The following is a 25307-nucleotide window of genomic DNA, read 5'->3' on the forward strand; positions in this document are numbered from 1 at the left end:
CTGAGAGCGGCGGTGGGCTTTGAGGCGAGCGGCTGCGCGGAGGGGCGCGGCGGCGGCGGCGGCGGCGACTCAGCGCTTGGAGCCAGAGGCCCGGCTCTGCTCCCGGAGGCGGCTCGGAGTCTGCCCGGCTCGAGGGGCGGCGGCGGCGGCTGCTCCGGATTACGGCCTAGGCCTAGGCGAAGCCTCGGGCTCGAGTGCGGCGAGGCGCCGACGAAAGGCGCGGCCCGGGCGGCAGGATGAGCGTGGAGGCGTACGGCCCCAGCTCGCAGACGCTCACCTTCTTGGACACTGAGGAAGCCGAGCTGCTCGGCGCCGACACCCAGGGTTCCGAGTTCGAGTTCACCGACTTCACCCTCCCCAGCCAGACGCAGACGCCCCCCGGCGGCCCCGGAGGCGCGGGAGGCCCGGGCGGAGCGGGCGCAGGCGGCGCGGCGGGCCAGCTCGACGCGCAAGTGAGCGGGGCGGCGCATGGCGGCGCCGGAAGCCGGGCGGGCGGGCGGGCGGGCTCGGGAGCTGCGGTGCCGGGTCTCAGTTAGCCAGCACTGGGCCCCTGCGAACCTGCCCCAGGCCCAGTTAACAAGCCCCGGGGGTCTGCTTCTTACTCTGGCTCCTTAAAGTCCCTGCTAACTGGCCCTAGGTACCCACTCTGGATAGCTGTTTAACTGCCCCAGGTATCTCCACCTGCCTTGAGTCCTTGTAACCTGCCCTGGATCTTTGGTGCCATACCCTGGTTCCTGTTTACTTCTCCTTCCCTAGATCTCTGCTTCCACCCTCAGAAGTCCTAACTACCCATCCCAGGTCCCGTCTATCTGCCACAGTCCCTGCCACCCGCTCTAGTTTCTTGGTGCCCTGGCCCAGCTACCTGCCGTCTCCTCCGATTCCCTACCTCTGCCCCAGCCACCTGCCCTGTTTCCTCCACCCATCTAGGCTGGGCAGTGACCTGCATAAATGTCCTTCTTCCTACAGCGCAGGATCTGCTCTGGCTCAAGCCTCAAGCCAGAGCTGCCCTCACTCCGCTTTTGGGTGTGTCTGTGGTAACCTACCCTAGTCTCTCTCAGGCCTGAGGTGACCTGTCCACAGTTGCTATCCTTTGGGCCCAAAGTGCCCTCCGGGGTCACCTCTTTAGCCAGTCCAACCACCCCATCCCACCCTCTCGCCATTTCCATCCACCACCCCTCCAGCCAGGCTACTCCAGTTCAAGTTTGGGGGTCCCTGGAGCAGAGCAGAGCCAGGGTTTTGGCGCCTCCGGTGGAAGCAGCGCACTCGGTGCCTGATTGGGGTGGCTAGAGAGGCGGTTGCCGGTTTGTTTTTCCTCTTTGGTTTGCCTGTTGCTGAAACCAGTGTTATGTAACTCCTAGGCTCTGCTTGGAAAAGTTGGGTTTGAGTTTTGCTCCTCAGAGGCATCGACAGTGGGTATCACATGGGTGACTGTGCCTCTGGGAGGGACTTTTGTTTTGAATGACAGGCGGCATAGGCATTTCAGCTTGGGCTGGGAACTGGCCACCACCTCATCAGATGGTTCTCACTATGGCTGGCTTTGTTTTCCTGTATTCTCAGGGAGGAGCTACAGGCTGGAGCCACAGGTGTCCCTGTGCTTGGGGCTAGGGAGACACCACCAGTTCTCATCAGTGATCTCAGACCTTGTTGTTGGGGGAGGGCCTTTGAGCTGGCTGGTTGAGTCATGCCTGTGGGTAGACCACCCACTTGGGCTCATTTTCAGCCCTAATAGAAGGAGAGGGTTGACTCAGCCCCACAGCGGCATCTGCATTGGAACAGGTGCATGTTGTTTCTCACTGTTTACCTTTGGTGTGGGGAGGTGGGGCGAGAACAGGTTGCCTAGAGGAGTGAGGTGGCCCTGAAGGCCAGGCCTTCTGTCACTTCCCCCGCTGGGTAGCTGTGTAGATGTGTAGACCGACCTTCCTTTCAGCCTCATCTATCTGGAGAGGGGAGAGATGTGTGGGGTCACCCACCATGCAGCAGGCTGTGATGGCGCAGCTGGAAGACCAGGAGTGTGTGTGTGTGTGGGGGGGGGGCGCTTCATCTCCAGGTCTGTGAGCTGCAGCTGAAGTGCAGCAGACTTGTGCCTGTGCTCACACGGATGTGCCCTGCTCTGCCAGTTGAAACTGTAGATTGAGCCATGAGCTTCCACCCACCTGTGGCCTCTCTTAACGTCAGATCGGTGTCTGGGAAGGGAGGGGACGCCTTCCATCTTGTTTTAGGAGGCCCTGCATCTGTGGGCAGAAAGTGAACAGAATTGGAAAGTGGAAAAAGTCCTCCCTTGCACACCCAGTGGGCTTAGCCACCAGAAACATTGATTTATTTTCCCTTGCTCATCTTTCAAGGTGGATTTGGGGCTTTGGTCAGGGGCTCCTAGGAGGCTGGGCCACTCACCCAGTAGGTTGAGGTTTTCCTGTTGGTCCAGTGGTGATCCTCCCCAGCTTTACTGAAGCAGGGTCATGGACCCTTTCTGTTGCTGTATAGATGGCATGGTGTGGTGGTCCCGTGTCTGTCATTTTTGTGGCTTATTCCTTTGGAGTGCAGACAGAACCCGGGCCCTGTCTGTGCTGGGCAGACACTCAACTGTTGTTCAGCAGCTCTGTGCCTGGCTCTTCACTTACTGTCATGACCTCAGAGTACATCCATGTGCTGGCATGTGTTGTGTCCTTTTTGTGACTGAATGCTGACTTTTCTGCTGAGGGTTAGCACCTGTGGGAGGTGTTCTGGGGGAAGAAGCTTGTCCTGGAGTTCTGTGTCCCCACTGCTTGAGGGGTTGTAGGCCTGCTGCCCAGTGTATGGCTCCGTATGCTGCCTCAGTGGGGACTTGACTCTGAAGTCTAGAGGTAGAGGACTGTTGGGCCAATGTTAGAGAACCCCCATTTCCTGTGTGAAAGGCCCCAGTGTTCCACAGAACCCTGAGGTCCAGATGGAATGGGCTGGCACTGTCCTGCGGAGTCTCTGAGATAGGCCAGGCTTCTTATTTTCTGGTTCTTGACGCATCCAGGTCCCTATTTCCTCTGTGAGGACCAAAAGGGAATTTCAGATATCTGTCATTTGTGTGCTGGCTTGTGGGGAAGACTCCTGGGCTGCTCACCTCCTGAGCACCACTGTTGCCCTTCTTTCTAACAGTGAAATCTGGTGGAAACAGGACCAGTGGAGGGGCAGGGGTGTGGGCACCTGTCAGGATAAGGACTAGCATGGAGGAGCTGCAGGAGGAGGGTGAGTGGGCTGCGCTGCCTTTGTTGTGATGTGATGGGTCTTTGGGGACCTGTCCCCACTGTCGCATGCTTAGCACACAGACCTTCCGTCGTAAGTGAAATGGTGAAAATGAAAATGCTAGGAGACAGATGCCACTGTGTTCTGTACTGGTGACCTGGGGGATTTTAGTGGCTCCAGGTACCACCCGGGACTCTGGTGTGCTGCTGTGGATCCTCCAGTACCTACCACCTCCTGGTGAACCAGCAGGGTGCAGGCGTCTTGTCTACACAGGTCTGGATGATGATAACGTGCAGAGAAAAGTGGCCTACAGCCCGCTGGCTCGATGTCCTCAGCTGTCCTTGAAGTGGGATCGGTTCAGGGAGGGACATCACTGCCTGGGGACAGTGCTGCTCGAGCTCTGGGACTCTTGCACCCCAGCCAGGCCTGGTCGCAGGACACAGGGCCAGCTTGCTTGTCCTCTTCTCAGGGAACTTCCATCCTGTCCAGCTTCACTGTCCACGGGTGGCTCCTTAGCCTAGTGGGCCACACCACACCTGCTACTGCCAGAGCTGAGGACTTGAGTCCAGCCTCCGCAGTGTCCCACTGTGGGTGGGAATCTGTCATACTTAGCTTCTTTCCCTGGTCTGTCTGCCGGGGGCATGTGAGCTAACCCGGACAGCCTCTTTCTGCCTCTGAGAGGCCCTCGGATGCTGGGGCCTGCTGCTGGGGCCTGCTGCTGGGGCCTGCTGCTGGGGCCTGCTGCTGGGGCCTGCTGCTGGGGCCTGCTGCTGGGGCCTGCTGCTGGGGCCTGCTGCTGGGGCCTGCTGCTGGGGCCTGCTGCTGGGGCCTGCTGCTGGGGCAGCAGTCTTGAGAGTCTGCAGCCACCGTGGCCCTCGGCGCTCTAGTTCTCCTCTAGACAACACCTGCACCACAGTGCCCACTAGCCAGTAGTCACACGTGAGGCAGATGGGAGCCCCGAGGCCCTCGCCATGCTCCTGGCTGGGACTGGCACCCCCTCTGCACCTCAGGTGTTCTTCTGTGCACCACATGACCTCGTGACAGCCTGTGGCCTGGCTTCTACCCTCAGCCCCAAAGGCGCCTTTCTTTCCTCCTGTATGGAGGACTGACTGGTGGAGGAAGGCCCGGCCAGCTGCTCATGGTGCCCACTCAGCACTGTGAGGATGGTGGCAGTCAGGGAGACCTGAGTGCTTGTGGAAGCCTTTGAGGGCACTGGCCTCTAAGCTGGGTGAGAGAGAGCATGGCCTAGAGGTGGTAGGGGCTGTGGGCACTCTGATCTGCCCTAGGCAGAAAGGCCTGAGTAGGGCGAAGCAGAGGACTGGCAGAAGGTGAAGCAGGGGATGCCATGGCCGTGCCGTGTGCTGTGTGCATGCCTCTGGACATGTGTACATGGTCTGTGAGTGACCAGGGCACTGGAGCCCTCTCCTCAGAGACTGCCGAGTAACCCTGCCCTTTGGTCTAGTGAGAGAAGAGGCCCCTAGAGTCTAGGTGTTCATTGGTGGCCCACGGTGTGAAGAGTTTGGTCACTGAGGTGGGATGTTTTATGGTTTGGGACAGTCTGCTCCAGCTCTGTCCAGCTTTGTCCTGGTGGGCAGCATGCCCGCAGCACTGGTGCTTCCTCAGGACGCAAGGGTGCTTTGAGAGAGGTGTGCAGCTCCCCAGGGTGCTAGGCTGCACTGTCACCCAGGACGGGCTCTTTCTGGCTGTGGTGACCCTGTACATGTGCTTTTTTGCTACCTGTGTGGTCCCATCCTTGTGTGCCTGTGAGGGATAGGTGAGCTCATACCACACAGAATAAAGGTCAAAGGCCACAGGATGGGGAAAGGGGGACTTCTTGCTGAGCCGGACCCAGCGGGGTCACCCTCTTTGTAGGTCAAAAAGGTACGACTCAGCTTGGGTCCAAACTAAGGTTAAGGAAGTTCAGAGCCTCACAGGTCAGGAGCAGCCCCAGCTGGGTCTTGATCCAGACACTAAGCCCTGTTCTCCTGAGGCTGGAAAGGCCAGCTGAAGGGATGTGGCTGTTCTGTAGGTTTGGGGGAGGGGTACCCCGGGCTATGGAGCTCCCACTCATCTCCCGCTTAGGGCCTGGAAGAACAAGAGATGACTCACTTTACATCCCAGCATTTGTGTTTTGGAGGGCAGACGCGGATTTGGCTAAGACTCTTGGGGCCTCCTGGAGGGCAGGCTCTCTTCAGGGTGGGGCTTCTGCAAGGAGCAGGCCAAACAGCAGCCCTGGGGCCAGATATGGATTCAAGGCTGCCCTGGTAGGTGCTCTGCACCTCGAGGCATTTAGCCAGATTAGCTGAGGCTGAGGGTGGTATATGCCAACCAAGGTCCGGGGGCACCAGCCAGCAGACTTCAGTGGGGTGATGCCCGTGAGTCCTGCAGCACACTTCCAGTCTGAGGTCACAGCACCACACAGTGGAGACTTTCTACAAGTTTCTTCTGGAAGCAGGGTTCCCTTTCTGCACTGCTCTGTGTGTCTTGTAGGAATCAGTCTTCAGGAAGGTGACCCGTGTAGGTTTAATTCACTTGACAGCTTCAGGGTGAGCCTAAGTGTTGTGTTAGAGCACTTTCTCCTGGAGTGGGGCCTGAGACACCCAGCAGCCCTGCCTGGGGCCTCGAGTTGGCTGGGGAACCTACGGCATGCTTTTGGGTCTGGTGAGTTGGCAATGTGCCCTGGCCCTCCTCATGGGGCAAGGGCTTGCAGCCCTGTGCTGGCCAAGGCAATATTGTTCATGCAGCCTTATTGCATTGCCTGCTGTGGGGTCTGTCCCTGCTCTGTGCCAGGTGCCATCCCTTGCTCTTAGCTCATTCTGTTACCATCTGGGACCAGATGCACCTCTGAGAGTGTGAGATGCTTGTCCTCAACAGTCACAGAATGTGTAGAGGTGGCCAGTCCATTGCTAGGCTCTGCAGCGAGTCTGGAATCTTCTTTCCAGGCTGGCCTTTGTGGGAGTGCTGGAGAATGTTCCTTGTGTTTGTCCTGTCCGTAGCTTGCATGAGGGACCTAAGCACAGTGCTGTTAGGACCTCGGTGCCCTGGTGGTGGTCCACAACTGACTGCTCCACATGCAGAAAAGAAAGTTCCCTATTTCCTTTTGAAAACTTTATTTTTGAGATAGGATCTCACTGTGGCACTCTGACTAGCCTGGAACTCTGTAGATGAGGCTGGCCTTGGCCTTGAAGAGATCTGCTTCTCTCTGCCTCCTATACCACTACAGTTGGCCTGGAAAAGCTGTTCTTGACACGAATCTCTGGCTGCCACCCAGCTCAGCAGTGTGTGCCCACCCAGGAGTCTTAGTGCTCTGTCCCAGCACCCCGGGAGCAAGTAAGAACCACCGCCCCGTCACTAGACAGCTTCCCTAAAGGAAGAAGAGGCCGAGTCGGGGGCTGGGGAGAGGGCTCTGCAGTTAAAAGCACCGACTGCTCCCTGGCACTCATGTGGCAGCTCAGACCTGTCTGTACCTCCAAGATCTGACACCCACACACAGACAAGCAAAAAACAAAAAATTATTTAAAAAGCTGAGTCAGGACCACTGAGACACCAACCTCCTTCCCATCCCTGTGATGCAGCCCAGCCTCTGTGCACAGTGGGGACCATCTGTCAAAATTCCAGGCCAGGCACCACATGGAGTGGGGATTGGGGGGCTCAGACACATGGGAAAGGGGACAGATTGGCAACAGCTCATGCATGGTCACAATGGCTATCAGCTGCATGGTCACAGGGATGGTGGCTCAAGACCACCCTAGAATTCCATCTCAGCCCCGTTTGCATGGCTAGAGGACACCGTTCATGGCAGAGACAGGCAGAAATCGGAGCTCTTGTGCTCGTGGGGGGAATGGAAAATGATGTGACCTGGGGAGAATTGGTGGCTCCTCAGAGCAGCAGGTATGATGGTGTGTGGGCAGGAGAATTGAGACGTAGCCTTGGACCCTGTAGTAGCCACAGTCACAGCAGTCATGACAGACTCCTAGTCCTGCTTCACTGCTTTTCAGGCCTGTACGACTACCAGAGTCACCCAGGGCCTGCCTCTATTAGAGCTCAGGTCCCAGGTAGGCTCTGAACTCTTCTGAGTGTTGAGGTGCAAGCCCCTGCCAAAAGAGTGTGAGCAGATCTGTTGCCTGCCCGTGCTTCAGCGCGCGGCCAGCCTCCCGGAAGCTGATGTGGTACTGGGTCACTGTGCTCTTGAGTTTTGCCAGCCTGGAGCTCAGAGACAGGTGACAATGGACTTCACAGGAGGTTTTGTCTAGCATGGCTGGGTTTTGAGTAAGGTGAGGGTCCCAAGCTGGTGACTCACAGGATGTGGCTCAGGGAAGTGAGCCAGGCAGGTTCTGTAAGAGACCCACTTACAGGCGCTCCCTAGTATTCTAGCACACAAAGTTCATACTGGTCGTGGCTCTGGAGAAGGGAGTGTTGAGTGGCCATCATGGGACAGGCATGTCACAGGGTGAGAATGCTACTGACATGCTCACTTAAAAGCAGCCCTGACAGCCGGGCGGTGGTGGCACATGCCTTTAATCCCAGCTCTCGGGAGGCAGAGCCAGGCAGATCTCTGTGAGTTCAAGGCCAGCCTGGGCTACAGAGCGAGATCCAGGACAGGCACCAAAACTACACGGAGAAACCCTGTCTCAGAAAACAAAAACAAAAACAAAAACAACCAAAACCAAAGCAGCCCTGATCCAGCCCATCCTGGAACCTGTGGTAATCCTGCCTCCACACCTGGCCTGCCCTGGGTTTTTTGTCACAGTTTTAAAGGGTTTCTTTGTAATGACATGCATTATAAAGGGCCAGGGCTGGAGAGAGCTGGGAGAGCTCCTGCCACACACGGGAGGCCCTGGCTCTGTCCCTCGTGCTGAGGAAGATGAGTCTAGAAGTTACTCTGGGTCTTCCTTGTCTAAAAATGCATGTAGACCACAGAGCACACTCCCCATGCCTACCCCTGGAGTCAGTATAGACATGGGGTGACTGCGGCCTGGCTGAGCACACAGGGACACATGCCCAGCCATAGAAGTGCATCTTGCTGGTGTTGGGAATTGCCCCCGGGATCCTGGCCTCTCATGGGCAGCCTGTCTTTAGGGTCTGAGAAGTAAATACCTGCATGTGGCTTCATCCACAAGCATCAGCTGGGAGGTGGCTGAAGTGGGAACCTGGTGCTGAACCACGTGACTGATGGGTTCATCAGGAGATATCTGTTTCTACCTCTTGGGTCTGAGTCCTGGTGCTTGGACCGGTGGCTTTGCTACTTCGGGGTCTTTGGAGACACCCAGCTGCCTGGCCACCTGGTGGCTAATTGCTAGGGAAAGGGGCTGGTGCTCTGGGGCTGAGGTTCCTGGGGTGATGATTGAGCTATGCCCCTTCAGGCCAGCCAAAGCAGCAGGTCTCGGTGGGATTTTAGCACAGATGTCCTGTGCCATGACCTGGAGGCCCTCCCTGGTGGTGTGTCCCTCTCCATAAGGCACAAGCTGGGCATGGATGTCTGACTTGTGTCTCAGCCTGCAGCGCCTCCATGGTAGTTTGAGGCTTCTGCCTTCATGGTACACAGCTATTCCTAGGGTGTGTGTGAAGGGTTTGGAAAGGTTAGTTGTCTTACTCCTGCGTACTTCAGCTGTGGGGATAGTTTCTCTTGGCTGCTTAGCTGTGCGCTCCATGGCCAGGTGGGGTCAGACTCAGTGGGACACCACGCTGTCAGCCAGCTCTGGCACCCTGGGGCTGCCTTGGTGACTGACCCCTGTGTTCTGCTGCAGGTTGGACCAGAGGGCATCTTGCAGAATGGGGCTGTGGATGACAGTGTGGCCAAGACCAGCCAACTGCTGGCTGAGCTGAACTTCGAAGAAGATGAAGAAGACACGTACTACACCAAGGACCTCCCAGTCCACGCCTGCAGGTAGGGCCAAGAGGTGGCTCCAGAGTCTCTGTTGCTTGTCAGGACCCTGGGCTCAGTACGGCCCTGAATTCATGTAGCTCTGATGGGCTCCCCTGCACTGCCTCTACTCCTTGGTTGTTAGGAGCTAGAGAGGAGCCACAGGGAGTCTGAAGAGCCGCTCTGAAAGGTGGGGCATGGACAGTTTGTGGGCTGTGTCCTGGTCAACTACGGTTCTCAGCTCCATCAGAGGCACACAAAGGAATTAAGGCTTAAAGAGTTGGGATGTCTTGGCTGCATACACCCAGCTCAGCTTGTCCGTCCCCCAAGGCCAGAGCTGGTGTCTCCACTGGGGCTTTTGCAGCCACCTGCTGCCCTCTGCAGGACAAGTTTGGCCTCTCTGCTCCACAGACCTATCACCTTCATTACTCATGGCTTTCCTGATTGACAAGTGCTTTCCAGAGCCACAGGCATGCTGAGCTGGGCGCCCTAGTGCTCCTCGCTACCGTTAGACTAGGGAGCCAGTGATAGCATGTTCTGGTTTGACAGTTCCTGCGGCTACCTGCCCAGTGCACAGCAGAGCTATGGAGAGTTAGGGAGATCCAGTGATTTAGGGTGCGTAGGGGTACCTTATAACACCACCAGCCTCTGAGCTGGGCCTGAGGGTTCGCTGGGCACACAGTGCCTTCTGCCGAAGTCAGGTGCTCCCCTGACCACAGCCTTGTTCCTAACCTGCAGGCTGAGGAGAGGGGCCGGGGCCGCCTTGGCCGGTGTTGCCGGGCGTCTGCGTCTCCCTCCCTCTGCTGTGTCAGTGGAGGTGACTTTGTTACTTGACTTGCTGGGGTTGAGTTTTTGTTTAATGGAAACCAGAAGCTCTGTAAGAGGCAGGATTTACCCCAGAGGCTGTGGGCCAGCACTGACTGGGGTTTGGACTTTTCCAGTTACTGCGGAATCCATGATCCTGCCTGCGTGGTTTACTGCAATACCAGCAAGAAGTGGTTCTGCAACGGCCGAGGAAATACTTCTGGCAGGTAGCTGACAGCCATGCATGTGTGTTTAATCAGTGGTGCTTGGGTGCTGGGAGCCAGGATGACGTTGGAGTGAGGCGTGGAGTGAAATGGTGCTGGTGAACCTGGGCTCCCCCTCTGCCTGGTGTAACTTGAAACAGATGGTGGCGTGTGAACGCCTCGGCATGTTTACCCTTGATTGATTCTCTGGCTTGCTCATTATGCGAGGACTTTGGCTTAATTTTGTTCTCAGTCTGCGCCTGTCTCTCGTGAGATGAGGCTGGCACGGCCTGCTTGTCCTTGTTCCTGGGAGGCCACGGGCATCCTGCTGGCCCACCTCACTTGATTGTCTTGGGCGAATGGTTCCAGACCCCAAGTCATAGCGTTACATCCTGGTGCTGCTGCTGAGCCCCACTCCGTGCTGGCTTTCCGTGATGGTGTCAGGGTCCTCCCATTGCCAGCAGGGGAGAAGCAGAGCTGAGTCTGGTGTGCCTGTGCCCCACTACCAGCAGTGGTCTGTATCTCAGGACATTTTTTAGAAAGAATGCCACAGAGGCTTGTAGATGCCAGGTCTGCAGTGAGGCAGGGGCCAGCATTTTTTTATGATGATGATGATGATGATGATGATGATGATGATGATGTATACAGTGTTCTGCCTGCGTGTACACCTGCAGGCCAGAAGAGGGCACCAGATCTCATTATTGATGGTTGTGAGCCACCATGTGGTTGCTGGGAATTGAACTCAGGACCTCAGGAAGAACAGCCAGTGCTCTTAACCTCTGAGCCTTCTCTCCAGCGGGGGCCAGCATTTTTTTTTTTGTTTTTGTTTTTTGTTTTTTGTTTTTTTGAGACAGGGTTTCTCTGTGTAGCTTTGCGCCTTTCCTGGGACTCACTTGGTAGCCCAGGCTGGCCTTGAACTCACAGAGATCTGCCTGGCTCTGCCTCCCGAGTGCTGAGATTAAAGGCGTGCGCCACCACCGCCCGGCTGGGGCCAGCATTTTTAAATGGTCTCATAGTCACCTTCAGGGATCAGCACATCCCATTCTCAGAAGGTTCTAGATAGCTGAAGTGTTACTCCGTTGAATAGAATAAAGCTCGCCATAGGCAGGAGGAAGGCCTGTGACAGGATTGGGATGGGGGAAATTGGCCACTTGAAGCAAGGCATACAGTGACCACTGTTTAGGAGGAGTCATGCCTGCAAAGCTGGATGGCCACCAGAGGACTCTGGTGGAGGTTGTCATGGGGTCATGCTAGTGTCTCCTATGACAGTCTGGAAGAGCTGGCAGAGCCCATGGGCCACGCTTGAGGTAGGCCATGTCCTCCTATGTGGCAGCGTAGAAGGCATGGGAGCTGTGCTCCTCAGAGCAGCCTCTTGCTGCAGAGACTGTGCCTCCTGGGGGTGCCATGCTGTGCCCGCCTGCCCGGCTGTTAGAGGGGTTAGGACCATGAACTGGGGCTAAAGAAAACGGGAGTGGGGGACATGGCGGGATTGTGTGAGACGGTGAACGGTTTCTGCAGGCAGATGGGGTGAGGCAAGGCTGTGGCTCCCGGGTGCATAGGCCTGAGGTATGACTGCCTGTGCTAAAGGACCATGAACAGTACCCAGAGCGTTCCACGGGGCTACAGAACTGGAAGTGGTGAAGAGCCAGGTTGGGTGTTAACTGCCAATGGTTTCCTGGTCCCAGCCACATTGTAAATCACCTGGTGAGGGCAAAGTGCAAGGAGGTGACGCTGCATAAGGACGGGCCGCTGGGCGAGACAGTGCTGGAGTGTTACAACTGTGGCTGCCGCAACGTCTTCCTGCTGGGCTTCATCCCTGCGAAGGCCGACTCGGTGGTGGTGCTGCTGTGCAGGTGAGCTGCCCACATGGGGCGGGGCGGGGACTGCTAGGACCCAAGGGGCAAACTGGAAAAGCAAGTCTGGCTTTTAATTCCGGCACTGGGGAGGCAGAGGCAGGAGGATCTTGAATTCAAGGCCAGCCTGGTCTACATAGAGAATCCAGGACCAGCCAGGGCTATGTAGATGAGACACTGTCTCCAAAAACCGAAAAAAGGAAGGAAGGAAGCAAGTCTGCTGTGAGCTGGGGCCAGAGCCCAAGTGCGCGGATGCTGCTGGCTCCGGGCTAGTCAGAGGCTTCCTGGGCCAGGTCCCAACCCGCTCTCCTGCCCCACCCCTGCACAGGCAGCCCTGTGCCAGCCAGAGCAGCCTGAAGGACATCAACTGGGACAGCTCCCAGTGGCAGCCCCTGATCCAGGACCGGTGCTTCCTGTCATGGCTGGTCAAGATTCCCTCGGAGCAGGAGCAGCTTCGGGCACGGCAGATCACGGCACAGCAGATCAACAAGCTGGAGGAGCTGTGGAAGGTGAGCCGACCTGCAGAGACACTAGCCCAACACAGCCAGCCTGACACACATGGGGGCCTGTGGGGCTGGGGGGTCTTTGTATGCTGGCTGAAGGGGACAGAGCAGATAGTCTGAGTCGTTGGTTTAGGTTGTCATGAGATTCCTGTTTCAGAGAGCACCTGTCCCTGTCTCAGGACGAGTCAGGGCTCCAGGTCAGGTATGGGGCTCTGGCCCCTGCCTTCCCTAGGCCCTGCTGGGGCTAGCTTCAGGCTCTGACCTTGTTCACATCTCGTTAGGGATGTCAGTTGAGCACCCTTTGACCAGGAATCCTAAGTAGTGTGGGACAAAAACGTTGTAAGCCTTGTCCAGCTTAGTCTCTGCACCAGGTGGTCAGGTTCCAGTTATCTTGGTATGCCCAGACTGTGTCCTGTCTCAACAGTGGGGCTTATTGAAGGCAGTGGGTCCCAGGGGAGGCATGAGGGTGCAGGATTCAGGAGATGGATCCAGCTCACTGGAGGAAGTCCAGGACTCTACGAGCCCTTGGTTGTGGGCCTGTGTATTGTGCTGGGCCCTGGGGGTGCTCTCTTCAGGTTTCTTGGGGTCAGAATGCTGCCAGACATGCCCACAACCATCAGGACAATAGGTTTAAGCGCAGGCTCACAGCACAGTGGCCACACTCCACCCACGAGGGTTTGTGCCAAGAGGCCATGCAAGGCTTGTGTTCCTTCCGAGCCCTTGATCGCTTGCTCTGGGTTAAGCAGGGTGAGCACAGTGCTATTCTCGGCCATAGGAAAACCCTTCGGCTACCCTGGAGGACCTGGAGAAGCCAGGTGTGGATGAGGAGCCACAGCATGTGCTCTTGCGGTATGAGGATGCTTACCAGTACCAGAACATCTTCGGGCCCTTGGTCAAGCTAGAGGCTGACTACGACAAGAAGCTGAAGGAGTCACAGGTGATGTGGTGCAGCATGTAGGCTGGGTCTCTAGCAAAGCGTCTCCTGAGGGCTCGAACCTGGATGGAACCGGGCACGTAAACGGCCTTAGGCCAGGGCTCTGGGCATTTTGAAAGAAGGCCTAAAGTGTTTCTTGGTTTTAAAATCAGAGAGAACCCCTTGTGTCTGGTTAACAGCTTTGTCTGCAGCTCCAGCAACATTTCTGGGAGGTGGGCCCCGTGCCACCGGTTCCCCAAGCACCTTCTCGGGTCTGCTGAGGCTCTCTGCAAAGCCTGCTGCTGGGACTGGCTTAGGCAGCAGATGTTGGGGAATCCTTGTTGCTTCTTTCCCAGATGTTGGCGTTCCTGGCCCTGGGTGCTGTGCACTGCACTCCAGAGGCTGCACAGCACAGGCCTGGCCTTCCTGGAGGCCCCTGCCTGTGGGGAGCCCAGCCCGTGAGTGGGTGGAGGGCTAACCAGGCCCCTGTTTCTCGTATGTTCAGACTCAAGATAACATCACGGTCAGGTGGGACCTGGGCCTTAACAAGAAGAGAATCGCCTTCTTCACTTTGCCCAAGACTGACTCTGGTAATGAGGATTTAGTCATAATTTGGTTAAGAGGTGATTTTAAGTTTTAAAATATTTGTGACCATAAGTAGCATAAAATTCCTAGTCCCCTGTATCATGTCCTTATGTGAACTCTGTATGGTGGAGGCCATGGCCCTCTGGAAAGTGCTAACTCTGCTGTTCCTTCCTGCAAGATATGCGGCTCATGCAGGGTGACGAGATTTGTCTGCGGTACAAAGGGGACCTAGCACCCCTGTGGAAGGGGATTGGCCACGTCATCAAGGTCCCTGATAGTATCCTTTGCCACATCAGTTGGGTGCTGGACAGGACAGGACCCTGGCTGTCGGTCCCTTCCTGTCTTCCCTCTGTGGGTGTGCACGTGTTGGCACCATACATGACAGGACCCTGGCTGTCGGTCCCTTCCTGTCTTCCTCTGTGGTGTGCACGTGTTGGCACCATACAGGACAGGACCCTGGCTGTCGGTCCCTTCCTGTCTTCCTCTGTGGTGTGCACGTGTTGGCACCATACATGTCTTGGCTAGAAGCTGCCTCGCCCCAGTGCTGTTGGTGTTGCATGCTCGTGTACATGTCTGTGTGCAGCAGCCTGGGGTCAGACTACAGCAGTCCCCTGGGTGGACACCAAGGGGAACTGGTGTAGTGTCACTCAGGAGGACCAGAAGCCAGTGGCCCTGTAGAGGGTAGCGGCTTTGAGCAGGAAGCAGACTTAACTCAGCGGCCAGATTACGGTGATGAGATTGCTATTGAGCTCCGCAGCAGCGTGGGCGCACCTGTGGAGGTGACCCACAACTTCCAGGTGGATTTTGTGTGGAAGTCGACCTCCTTTGATAGGTTCGTCTGCCTATGCCCCAGGGTGCTAGGGCCATGGGGACCCCTCCACCTCCAGTCCCTGTGGCCCACATGGGTCCTACACCGGCTCTCCTTTCAGGATGCAAAGTGCGCTGAAGACCTTCGCTGTGGACGAGACCTCTGTGTCAGGATACATCTACCACAAGCTGCTGGGCCACGAGGTGGAGGATGTGGTCATCAAGTGCCAGCTGCCAAAGCGCTTCACAGCTCAGGGGCTCCCCGACCTCAACCACTCTCAGGTGCCACTGGGACCCTAGGGGCAGGGCCTGTTTGGGGAGCTGTAGTGATCACAGCTTTGCTGACGCAACATCCTTGCAGGTGTATGCTGTGAAGACCGTGCTGCAGAGACCACTCAGCCTCATCCAGGGCCCTCCAGGCACAGGCAAGACTGTGACGTCTGCCACTATTGTCTACCACCTTGCTCGGCAGGGCAATGGGTAGGTGCTCAGCAGTGATAGCCTGTGAGTGGGAAGTGGCAGTGTCTGGTGTGGCCTGGTGGGCTGTTGCGGCTCTGCCAGGGCCATAGAGAAAATACATGCAGTGTGCAGGTTCCTTGTGTGTCCTACAACCACAGGCCTGCCTCACATGAAGGAGAGGGTGCTGGCGGCTGGGTGGGAACCTTTACTTGTTCTGCCTTGGCATGGCTGTGCGTGCTGGAATCAGAGCGGTGCAGCTCTGCTGTGGGCCCTTGCTGAGCCTCCCTGGGCAATGCTGACAGCCCACTCCACTCTGCGCAGGCCTGTGTTGGTCTGTGCCCCAAGTAACATCGCTGTGGACCAGCTCACAGAGAAGATCCACCAGACCGGACTGAAGGTTGTACGTCTCTGTGCTAAGAGCCGCGAGGCCATTGACTCCCCGGTGTCCTTCCTGGCTCTCCACAACCAGATCAGGAATATGGACAGGTGAGTGTCTGCTTCTGGGGCCTCAGTACAGGCTGCACTCTGCCACTGGTGCTGACTCTACCATGTGTTCTGTAGCATGCCCGAGCTGCAGAAGCTGCAGCAGCTGAAGGACGAGACGGGGGAACTGTCGTCTGCAGATGAGAAGCGGTACCGGGCGCTGAAGCGCACAGCGGAGAGAGAACTGCTCATGGTGAGTGTGGTTGGGGCCAGCCCGGGGACGTGGGGCCTTTTCTGTGGGCAGAGGGGCTCGAGGGACTTGTCCGAGTCAGGAGCCTGGGAGCACTTGGAGGCCCTGTCTCCACGTCTGTGCCCACAGTCAGGGACACACAGCTGCCACTTGTCAGCCTCCCAGTTCTGGCAAACCTAGCTTCCAAAACGGGGATCTCAGCCTTGGGGTTCCACCAGCTGGGCACTGTCCTGGAGACCGTTGGCAGACACAGAGCTGGGGATTGTGCCCAGAAGGCTGTACCACCTTGAACACTGGTGCTCTTCGTAGCCTGTGGTGCTGATGCTTGTCCACTTGTGGGAACTGTGCATAGAAAGCCAGCCTGGGGCCCGCACGGCACAGACCCTGGCAGGAAACGTGCACACGTGCACACAGGTGTGCCTACACACATACACTTGCCGAGCGGGTGTAGAGCAGGGCCCTCCAGGTCTCATCCTAAGCCAACTGGCATGGTGAAGTAGACTGTGACTGTGCCCTGATGCCTGTGCCTTCCCCAGAACGCAGATGTCATCTGCTGCACTTGTGTGGGTGCTGGTGACCCAAGGCTGGCCAAGATGCAGTTCCGTTCCATCCTCATCGATGAGAGCACACAGGCCACCGAGCCTGAGTGCATGGTGCCCGTAGTCCTTGGGGCCAAGCAGGTGGGTACCTGCCACTCGAGTGGCCCTGTGTGCCCCTGTAGTGGTGCTGGGTGATACAGGACCTGGAAGAGGTCTTTGAAGGGGGCTCAGCCCCATGTGGTCCACTGCCGCCCACACCTCCTGGTGTGCGGGCACAGTACGCATTGAGCAGTTTTTCCCCCGCCCAGGGGCACTCATAGTCTTGCTTTTAGATGGTGGAGGTGAACCTCTGTCCCTTGTGGGGGGCACTTAGGCTGCCTGGAGCCTGAGGTGTTGACTTGAGGGACTTCTTGCTACAGTTGATCCTCGTGGGTGACCACTGTCAGCTGGGCCCGGTGGTGATGTGCAAGAAGGCAGCCAAGGCCGGACTGTCACAGTCGCTCTTTGAGCGCCTGGTGGTGCTGGGCATCCGGCCCATCCGCCTGCAGGTGCAGTACCGCATGCACCCTGCCCTCAGCGCCTTCCCGTCCAACATCTTCTACGAGGGCTCATTGCAGAATGGCGTCACTGCAGGTAACAGTTGGGCTGCGGCTTGTCGCCCCTCCCTAAGGCCGACTGTCACACCAGCACCTTGGCCACAGTGTTGCTGGGCCGTGCGTGTGCTCTGGAGGATGTGGTGGCTCCCCAGTGGCCATACTGGTCTGTAAATGGGTTCCCCCGTGGCTGTTGCTTTGTGCTGGGTGGTGGGTGGGCTGAGTGCTTCACAGAGGCCCCGGGACAGTCAGTCCCAGGCTGTGGCGTCCCTGTGGTTAGAACTGAACCGCCCTGACAACAGCTGCCCAGCCCTTTCCTTTGGGGTGGTGGCTGATTGAAGTGTCAACGAAGTGCTCAGGTGCCCAGAAGAGGGCAGGGTTTAGTTTGGTAAACAGTATGAGGAGACCTGGCAGGTGGCAAGGCCCTCGAGGGTCATCACAGCATGACAGGGCAGGTGAGCTGTGTGAGCCTGTCTCCTGAGGTCAGAAGCTGGTCACCTGTCACCTGGAGTGTGCTTCTGGCCCTGCCCTGATACTCTCCATGATGGTGACCCCCCCTCAGGGTCTTTGCAGTGGGAGGACCCGGGTGCTGGGTAGTAGACACAGCAGCCTGTGGCTTGCTGTGGTATCAGATGAGCCGTAGTTACCCAGAAAGGCTTGGACACTGTGTCTACCCTGTCCTGCCCACCCCCAAGCTGCTTGTGTTGTGAGTGGAAGCTGACTTCCCTCATGACTGGAACCTGTTAGAGGAGGCTGATGCAGAAAGCACCCTGGACCCAGCCGTCCTCCATTAAGTCTGACAGTAAAGTGGAGCGATTTGGCCACAAGGAAGAAAAGGCCGCTGTCTCCTTTTTGCAGCATAAAGTTATTTTTCATAAAAATTTATAACATCAGCCGGGCGGTGGTGGTGGCGCGCGCCTTTAATCCCAGCACTCGGGAGGCAGAGCCAGGCGGATCTCTGTGAGTTCGAGGCCAGCCTGGTCTACAGAGTGAGTTCCAGGAAAGGCACAAAGCTACACAGAGAAACCCTGTCTCGAAAAACAAAAACAAAAAAATTATCTTGGCATAATGGTTCACAACTTTAATCCCAGCACTCAGGAAGCAGACAAAGGCAGGATCTCTGTGAGGTCAAGGCCAGCCAGGGCTACATAGTGAGATCCCAACACACACACACACACACACACACACACACACACGCACACACACACACACACACACCCCTTCAGCAGTGGGTTTATTTCTCATTGAGTCAGTGTGGATTTGAATGCCTGTGTTTGATGAACTCTTGACAGGGAAGGAGCTGCTGAGAGCTGCGCTCTGTGGCCTGGCATGTGGATTCCAGCAGCCAGAGGGGGGGATGTCACTGCTCTGCTGGCCAGGCTGTACCTGCTCTGGCCTATATGGCTGCCCCAGTGTGGGAGGGTTCCCTGGGTGTTTGCTGTTGTCTGCTGCTCTTAACCACTCAGGTATCACAGGTGAAATGCTAGGACAGGCCTGCACATCCCTCGCTAAGCTGTGCCAGGACAGACCCTGCCTAGTGGACACCAGAGCTCCTGTGGTCCCATGGCCTGCCCCCATTAGGCTACGTGTGACTCCATGGGTGGCTGTTATGCCCCAAACTCCACTGACAAGTTCAGACAACCACGCTGTGCTTCCTTGGTGCACTGGAGGCCTAGGGCAAGGTGCCCTCCAGGGCCAGCTTCCTTCACTGCTGATAGGCTGTGACACGTGGGACCCTTGGGAGGAAGCTTCCCGGTATGGGATAAGCTGATGTGAGTGGATTTAGCATCTAGGGTGTGAGGATCTGTACAGTGAGCAGCCTGAAAAAAACTAGAATGGTGGCCCAGGTCTGAGGAGGAGAGCAGAGATTCCTGTCCATAGACACTCGATTGTGACATGTGCAGCTCCCTGGCCCCACAGTCATGGGGGCTCTGGGTCCACTAAGGTGCAGTGGTACGGCCTCCAGGGGCCTGAGAGTGTCGTCTTATGTTCGCTGGGGGTGCCTTCAACAGTGCTGGCCGGGCCCTTGGCGTCCCTGCTCTGTCCCAGGCCTGTCCAGCTCAGGAGCCCTGAGGCAGGGTCACTAACACAGTGACCCCCCTGCTCTCTGTGTGTGTGCGCTTGGAGCCCCTGGGGCTCCTCAGCAGCGACGCTTCTGTCTTCCCTGACACAGCGGATCGTGTCAAGAAGGGCTTTGACTTCCAGTGGCCACAGCCTGACAAGCCCATGTTCTTCTACGTGACACAGGGCCAGGAGGAGATTGCCAGCTCAGGCACGTCCTACCTCAACAGGTGGGCAGCGGCGGCCCGTGCGTGGGGGCGGTGCATGTCACAGCATGTGAGGGGCCTCAGTAAAGGGCAGGTAGGGGTGGGTGACTGTCATGTGGCCTCCAGTGCCGCCTTGGTTGCTGGAGATTGTCGGGCTGGGGACAGGCTGTGGGGATCCTATCACTGACAGCCAGATGTCCTCAGGACGGAGGCAGCCAACGTGGAGAAGATAACTACAAAGTTGCTGAAGGCGGGCGCCAAGCCTGACCAGATTGGCATCATCACACCCTACGAGGGCCAGCGCTCCTACCTGGTGCAATATATGCAGTTCAGTGGCTCCCTGCACACCAAGCTCTACCAGGTACTCCCCATGCCCTGCTCCTGACTTGAACCTGTCAGAAGGTGCCCCGAGGGCCAAGGCTGAGTGCAGCCTCCCTGATGACCAGAGTTTACTCCACGGGACCCACATAGTGGAAGAAGAGGACTGATGTAAGCCCTCTGTTGTCACATGCATGCTGGGGATATATGCCCTCTGTTGTCACATGCATGCTGGGGGATATATGCAAGGGTACACAGCAAATAATGCATTTTAAATGTGCCTTGAAGTGTTGAGCAGTGAGGAGAGAGCACCTGACCACACATTGCTAGCCTGCAGCATCATGTTCAAGGCCGCCTGATATGCTGCAGGGTAGCTCCTTGAGCCACAGGAAGTGCATCAGAGTAGCTTCTGGACTATGCTGAGGGCAAAAGTAGGAAGGATGTGGTGGGAAGTCGTGCCTTTAGTGTCAGCACTCCGGTGGCATGAGCCGGGTGTCAGGACGGCCAGGGCGACACAGTAAGATTCTGTCTCAAAGAGAGCAGTCCAGGATTAAACGGGCAGGACAGCTGGTGCCGCCTGGGGGACATGGTACTTGCACCCTAATGGAAGCTCAGCACAGTGTCCTGGGCATGTGGCAGATGTGGAGCTCTGGTGGTTTTGTGTTGGGGTGTACCGGCACCAAGAGTCGGCATCATGCAGCCCACACAATCTCAGCTTCTCTGGTGGGCGTGTGGTGTCTCCGTCACTGGGGACTTGGAGCATCTGGCTGTACTGACCTCAGTGATGCAGCTCCTGCCTCTGCAGCTGAAGGAGGGGCTGTGGCTTATGGGACACTGTCTCCTTCAGGAAGTGGAGATTGCCAGTGTGGACGCCTTCCAGGGCCGGGAGAAGGACTTCATTATCCTGTCCTGTGTGCGTGCCAATGAGCACCAGGGCATCGGGTTCCTGAATGACCCTCGGCGTCTCAATGTGGCCCTCACCAGAGCGAGGTAGGCATCTGCCCATCCCCACCTTCCACCCTCCACCAGGAACCAGAAGGTCCCCGTGTCTGTCCCAGAAGTGCACGCAGACCCAACATGTCCTTGTGTCTGGTACTCCTGTCCGAGAGCTGGTCGTTACGGCCTGCCTTGCTGGATCAGGAGTACGGACACAACTCCGTGACCCTGCAGACAGCCCACTGCAGACATTTGGAGACTGGCCGCCTCCTCTAAATTGGTTTCGGTGGCTCGTCTTTTTAAGGCCACCTCATTTGTTGACCAGTGTTGTTTGGTTCTTGGCACCCAGCTCTTGACACTCAGGGCACTAATCCTAGACACTGGAGCCAGTGGTGTGACCACGAGCTCGCAGCATATCTGTCCGTTGCCCCGCAGATACGGCGTGATCATTGTGGGTAACCCGAAGGCGCTGTCGAAGCAGCCGCTGTGGAACCACCTGCTGAGCTACTATAAGGAGCAGAAGGCGCTGGTGGAAGGGCCACTCAACAACCTGCGGGAGAGCCTCATGCAGTTCAGCAAGCCTCGCAAGCTCGTCAACACCGTCAACCCGGTGGGCCATCGGGCTGGCCCGGACCTGGGAAAGCTGGGGGGCTCTTAGCCCCTCCTGCTGTTGACTGACACATTCCTCGCTCTTGTGCCACCCTGCAGGGGGCCCGCTTCATGACTACAGCCATGTATGATGCCCGGGAGGCCATCATCCCTGGATCTGTCTATGACCGCAGCAGCCAGGGTAAGTCTTCCTGGCACCCACCCGTGTGTTGACCTTCCCAGGCTCAGTCTGGTCCTGTCACCCTGTGGGTGGCCTCCCAGGCTGTTCTTGCCCGTCTGGAGCTTGCCCAGTGGGTCTTTGTGGCTTCTCCAGCCAGGCCCTTGGACCCCTTCTAGGCATCCAGGGCTGCTCTGGCCTTTGCTAGTGGATTGTACCATGGTCCCTCTGGTCTGGCTGGGGCCCCTGTCTACAGTAGCTGCCTGAGTACTGCTGCCCTTGTGTACCTCAGCCAGGCTGGCCTCTGCTTTCTGGAAGCTTCTGAGTTGCCCAGAAAGCTCCGTCATGGCCAGAGCCTCACCTACCCTCCCCCGTCAGTCCTTACCCTCTAAAAACGTCCCTGCACGGCAGACACTCAGCCCGCTTCTGTTTGTCTGCTTGGCTGGCCAGCAGCTAGTTCGCTGCAACGTTGTCCGCTGGGGCCCTGCCTCTGACTCCAGGTGTCTTGCAGGCCGGCCCTCAAACATGTACTTCCAGACCCACGACCAGATTGGCATGATCAGCGCAGGTCCCAGCCATGTGGCCGCCATGAATATCCCCATTCCCTTCAACTTGGTCATGCCTCCCATGCCACCACCTGGGTACTTTGGACAGGCCAATGGGCCGGCTGCTGGTAAGTGGCTTTGTCATCACCGTCCTGGGTCCTCACCTGAACTCCAGGCTTAGTGGGGCCTGCAGTCTTCCACTGCTGTCTTCCAGGCCGGGGCACCCCAAAAAGCAAGACTGGCCGTGGAGGCCGCCAGAAGAACCGCTTCGGGCTTCCTGGGCCCAGCCAGAGCACCCTTCCCAACAGCCAGGCCAGCCAGGACGTGGCCTCACAACCCTTTTCACAGGGTGCCCTCACTCAGGGCTATGTGTCCATGAGCCAGCCCTCCCAGATGAGCCAGCCCGGTCTCTCCCAGCCGGAACTGTCCCAGGTGGGCCCGCGGCACACACCGGCAGAAGGGTGGGGGAGGGGCACACGAGACCGGTGTGGCGCCTTTTGAAAGGTGAGCGACTCGGTCTGGACTGTCACTCTGCCACCAAGGCTGTGTACAGTGGGTTTCATCCCATGCTTCGGGATCTGGGGACTGGGTGGGCGTCCGGCCTGCTTACTCTGGCTTTGCCTTTCAGGACAGCTACCTGGGCGATGAGTTTAAATCACAGATTGACGTGGCACTCTCGCAAGACTCCACGTACCAGGGAGAGCGGGCATACCAGCACGGCGGGGTCACCGGGCTGTCCCAGTACTAGAAGGCAAGTGCCCCAGTGGGCTCAGCATCTTCCACACGGGTGCCGGTGGGGTGGGCGCGGGAAGGTGCTGCTTCCGCTTGGCCCTGACCCCTCACCCTGTCCTGATCACAGGTGGCGGCGAAGAGCTAAGCTATGTGGCTTAGTCTATCAGCATCTTATTCTGGGTAATAAAAAATAAAAATAAATGGATACCTGTTTTCCACTGCTAAAACTGAAGCACCACTGTGTGAGCAGCCGAGGAGAGGAGAGAGGAGGAGCGAGAGCGAGCGGAGAGCGGCCAGGGAGGACGACGGAACGGAGCGCCGAGGAGCGGGCGCCCCCTGCGGGCGGCGAGAGGAGAGAGGCCCGCAGCGCTGCAAGGCCGGCCCGGCGCCGCGCCCGCCAGAGGGAGAGGCCTCGCCAGCACCGGCCCGCTGTTCTTTTTCTTTGTTTCTCGTGATTGAGGGGCTACGTTTTAGCAGGACGAACTTCGCGTTTCTGTGCCCGAGCGGGCGGCCAGGAGCGTCATCGCGCGGTCCCAGCGCTAAGGGGTTTCAGTTAAAGAAAATACGGTGTTTAGGGTTTGGGTTTTTTTTTGTTGTTGCTTTTTGTTTTTTTTGTTTTTGTTTTCCTCAAAGATTCTTTCAAAGGAGTATGGCAAGTACTTTGATCAGTTTGTCTCTAAGACCTTAGTGGTGGACCTGGGAGATGCAAGAAGCTTCCAGAGAGGCAACGCCGAGAAGCCTGAGCCCCGCAGCCTGGGATCATCGCCTGCACCGCGGCCAGAGGATTTGTTTGAGTTTGAGCTGCAGAGGCCCCAGGCGAACCCCTGAGCCTCCTGAGCCCGACCAATGCGTGACAGCCCACAGGTTCTTCCCCAGCGTGGGTGGAGGCCTCATTGCTGGGCGCCCTGCCCCAGCCCCCCGACCTCTACCCCGCGGCGGCCACCCGACCCCTACCCAGGCACACCTGCGCCAACGCAATGGAACTTAATTTTTGGTCAAATTTGTTTTAAGCTTTTTGTCACCAATAAAACATGAACAAATGGTCCTTGCTTTCGCGTGGGGCTGTCCCTGCAAGGGTGTCCCGGGTGGTCAGCGGCAGCCACACTCATCCACCACCATGTCCTCGTAGTGTCGCAGCACCACATTATCACTGTTGTCGAAGAAGAGCACGGAGATGGGTGACAGGCGCGCGGGCACACAGCAGGGCGGGCCTGCGCCCGGAGTCGGGGCGGCCGCGTGCATAAGCGCTCGCAGGACGGCATGGTTGAGTGCAGGTGGCCCGCCGGGTCCTGGCAGCGCTTCGGGCAGCGTGCACGCGCCCTGGCAGAAGTTGGCCAGGAAGCCACGCGGGGCGATCACCCAACGATGCCAGCCCACCTCGCGGAAGCTCACGTGCAACCGTCGCGCGCGACACGTGCCCCCCGGACCACCGCCCACCCCCGGCTCTGTGTGGCGCCGCGACCGTGGCGGGGGACACAGGCGCGGGTCCAGCGTCACCAGCAGCAGCGAGGCCTCGGCCAGACGCGCGCAGGCGGTGGCGGCTCCGCGGTGCAGCGCCAGCGCCAGGCGCAGGGTGCGTGGCACCGACGCGTTGGCGGCTACCGCGGCCCCCAGGAGGTCGGCGCGTAGTGGCAGCCCGGGTGGCACAGGCACACGCAACAGCTCGGGCCCGGGACGCTCGGCCTCTGCCAACAGTGCCACGCTTAGCTCCCACCCGTGCATGTCCTCGTTCGCAGCCTCCAGCCGCAACTCCAGACGCGCATGTGTCGGGCGCTCCGCAGGCTCCACGCCAGACAGGTCGAAGGCGACGGTCCACTTGGGGCACAGTCCCGAGGTCCTGGCGGGCTCTAGGGGCCTGGACAACAAACCTAGAAGGGTGAGGAGAGAGCGGACATGGCGCGGCGTCCCGGCAAATGGGCTGGGACGGGACTGGGAGGAAGCGGAGTGCAGAGGGAGGCAGGAGCGCATCTGCAGGGCGCTGCTGACGGACGGACGGACGGGTGGGGGCAGGGCGCTAGATGCAAGGAAGAGACGCTGTGGGGCGCCGTGCCTACACTTGGAGACTTGGGCAGATGGAGATGGGCCAGCCAGCACCTGGGGCCCCGGAAAATGTCCTGAAGGAAGGCATCAAAGGGTGTGAGGTGGTGGGGTTGGAGGCAGGGCTGAGGTTGGCTCTGGTCTTGGGAAGCCCCGGGAATGTGTTGAGTTCAGAGGACTAAGAAAACAGTGTCCCAGCTTGCTAGCAGGCTGGACCAGGCGCGTGGAGGACCCTCGGCCTCATGGGCCCTTGTCCCACCACAAACCCTTACTCACCGCTGTCCGGGATGTGGCGCACGATGTTTCCGGCGACCCCAAGTTCCTCCACGTGGCACGGTTGCAGAGGGTACCCCGCTCTGGCCTCTTGGGGGTCGCGGCGACGGAACAGGCGCCACATGACAGGAGGCACAGGCCGGAGCGTGGGGACGCCCCGGGGCGCTTCGTGCAGCCCTAGAGCCTGGAGCAGGGCGGAGGCGGGGTCCGAGGGTGCTGGTGCGCGGGCGGGGGCCGTTGAGGGGAGCAGGAGCAGGAGCAGAAAGAGGAGGTGGCCACCAGAGTGGTGGCGGACAGGGAGCATTTTCCTCCCAGGCGGTGTCCAAGAGTCAGCGGGATCCACTGGGTCCGGGACCAGTAGGCTGGAGGCCACAGGACCGGGGGGCTTTGAGGTCCTAGAGGGGGCGTGTCCGGGCCCCACTGAT

At 58.2% G+C, this 25307-nt stretch overlaps 2 protein-coding genes across 2 annotated transcripts; one reads left to right on the forward strand and one right to left on the reverse strand.

Moving 5' to 3' along the window:
• Upf1 (UPF1 RNA helicase and ATPase) lies at window positions 1–23615 on the forward strand. Its single transcript, XM_059244246.1, has 24 exons — window positions 1–452; window positions 8961–9100; window positions 10018–10107; window positions 11769–11936; window positions 12265–12445; window positions 13215–13376; window positions 13858–13942; window positions 14116–14214; window positions 14661–14769; window positions 14867–15026; window positions 15106–15224; window positions 15525–15689; window positions 15765–15879; window positions 16413–16556; window positions 16835–17048; window positions 19182–19299; window positions 19480–19636; window positions 20441–20583; window positions 20965–21139; window positions 21238–21319; window positions 21807–21968; window positions 22055–22272; window positions 22469–22591; window positions 22700–23615. The coding sequence occupies exons 1-23, from the start codon at window positions 237–239 to the stop codon at window positions 22586–22588; spliced, it is 3342 nt and encodes a 1113-aa protein (XP_059100229.1). The 5' UTR covers window positions 1–236; the 3' UTR covers window positions 22589–22591; window positions 22700–23615.
• Window positions 23567–25244, reverse strand: Gdf1 (growth differentiation factor 1). Its single transcript, XM_059244248.1, has 2 exons — window positions 24886–25244; window positions 23567–24440 (listed from the first exon to the last, which is right to left on the reverse strand). The coding sequence occupies exons 1-2, from the start codon at window positions 25184–25186 to the stop codon at window positions 23662–23664; spliced, it is 1080 nt and encodes a 359-aa protein (XP_059100231.1). The 5' UTR covers window positions 25187–25244; the 3' UTR covers window positions 23567–23661.
• Between the last annotated feature and the right edge of the window lie 63 nt (window positions 25245–25307).

Source organism: Peromyscus eremicus, chromosome 17, assembly GCF_949786415.1.
Source record: "Peromyscus eremicus chromosome 17, PerEre_H2_v1, whole genome shotgun sequence".
NCBI classification, from domain to species: Eukaryota; Metazoa; Chordata; class Mammalia; order Rodentia; family Cricetidae; genus Peromyscus; species Peromyscus eremicus.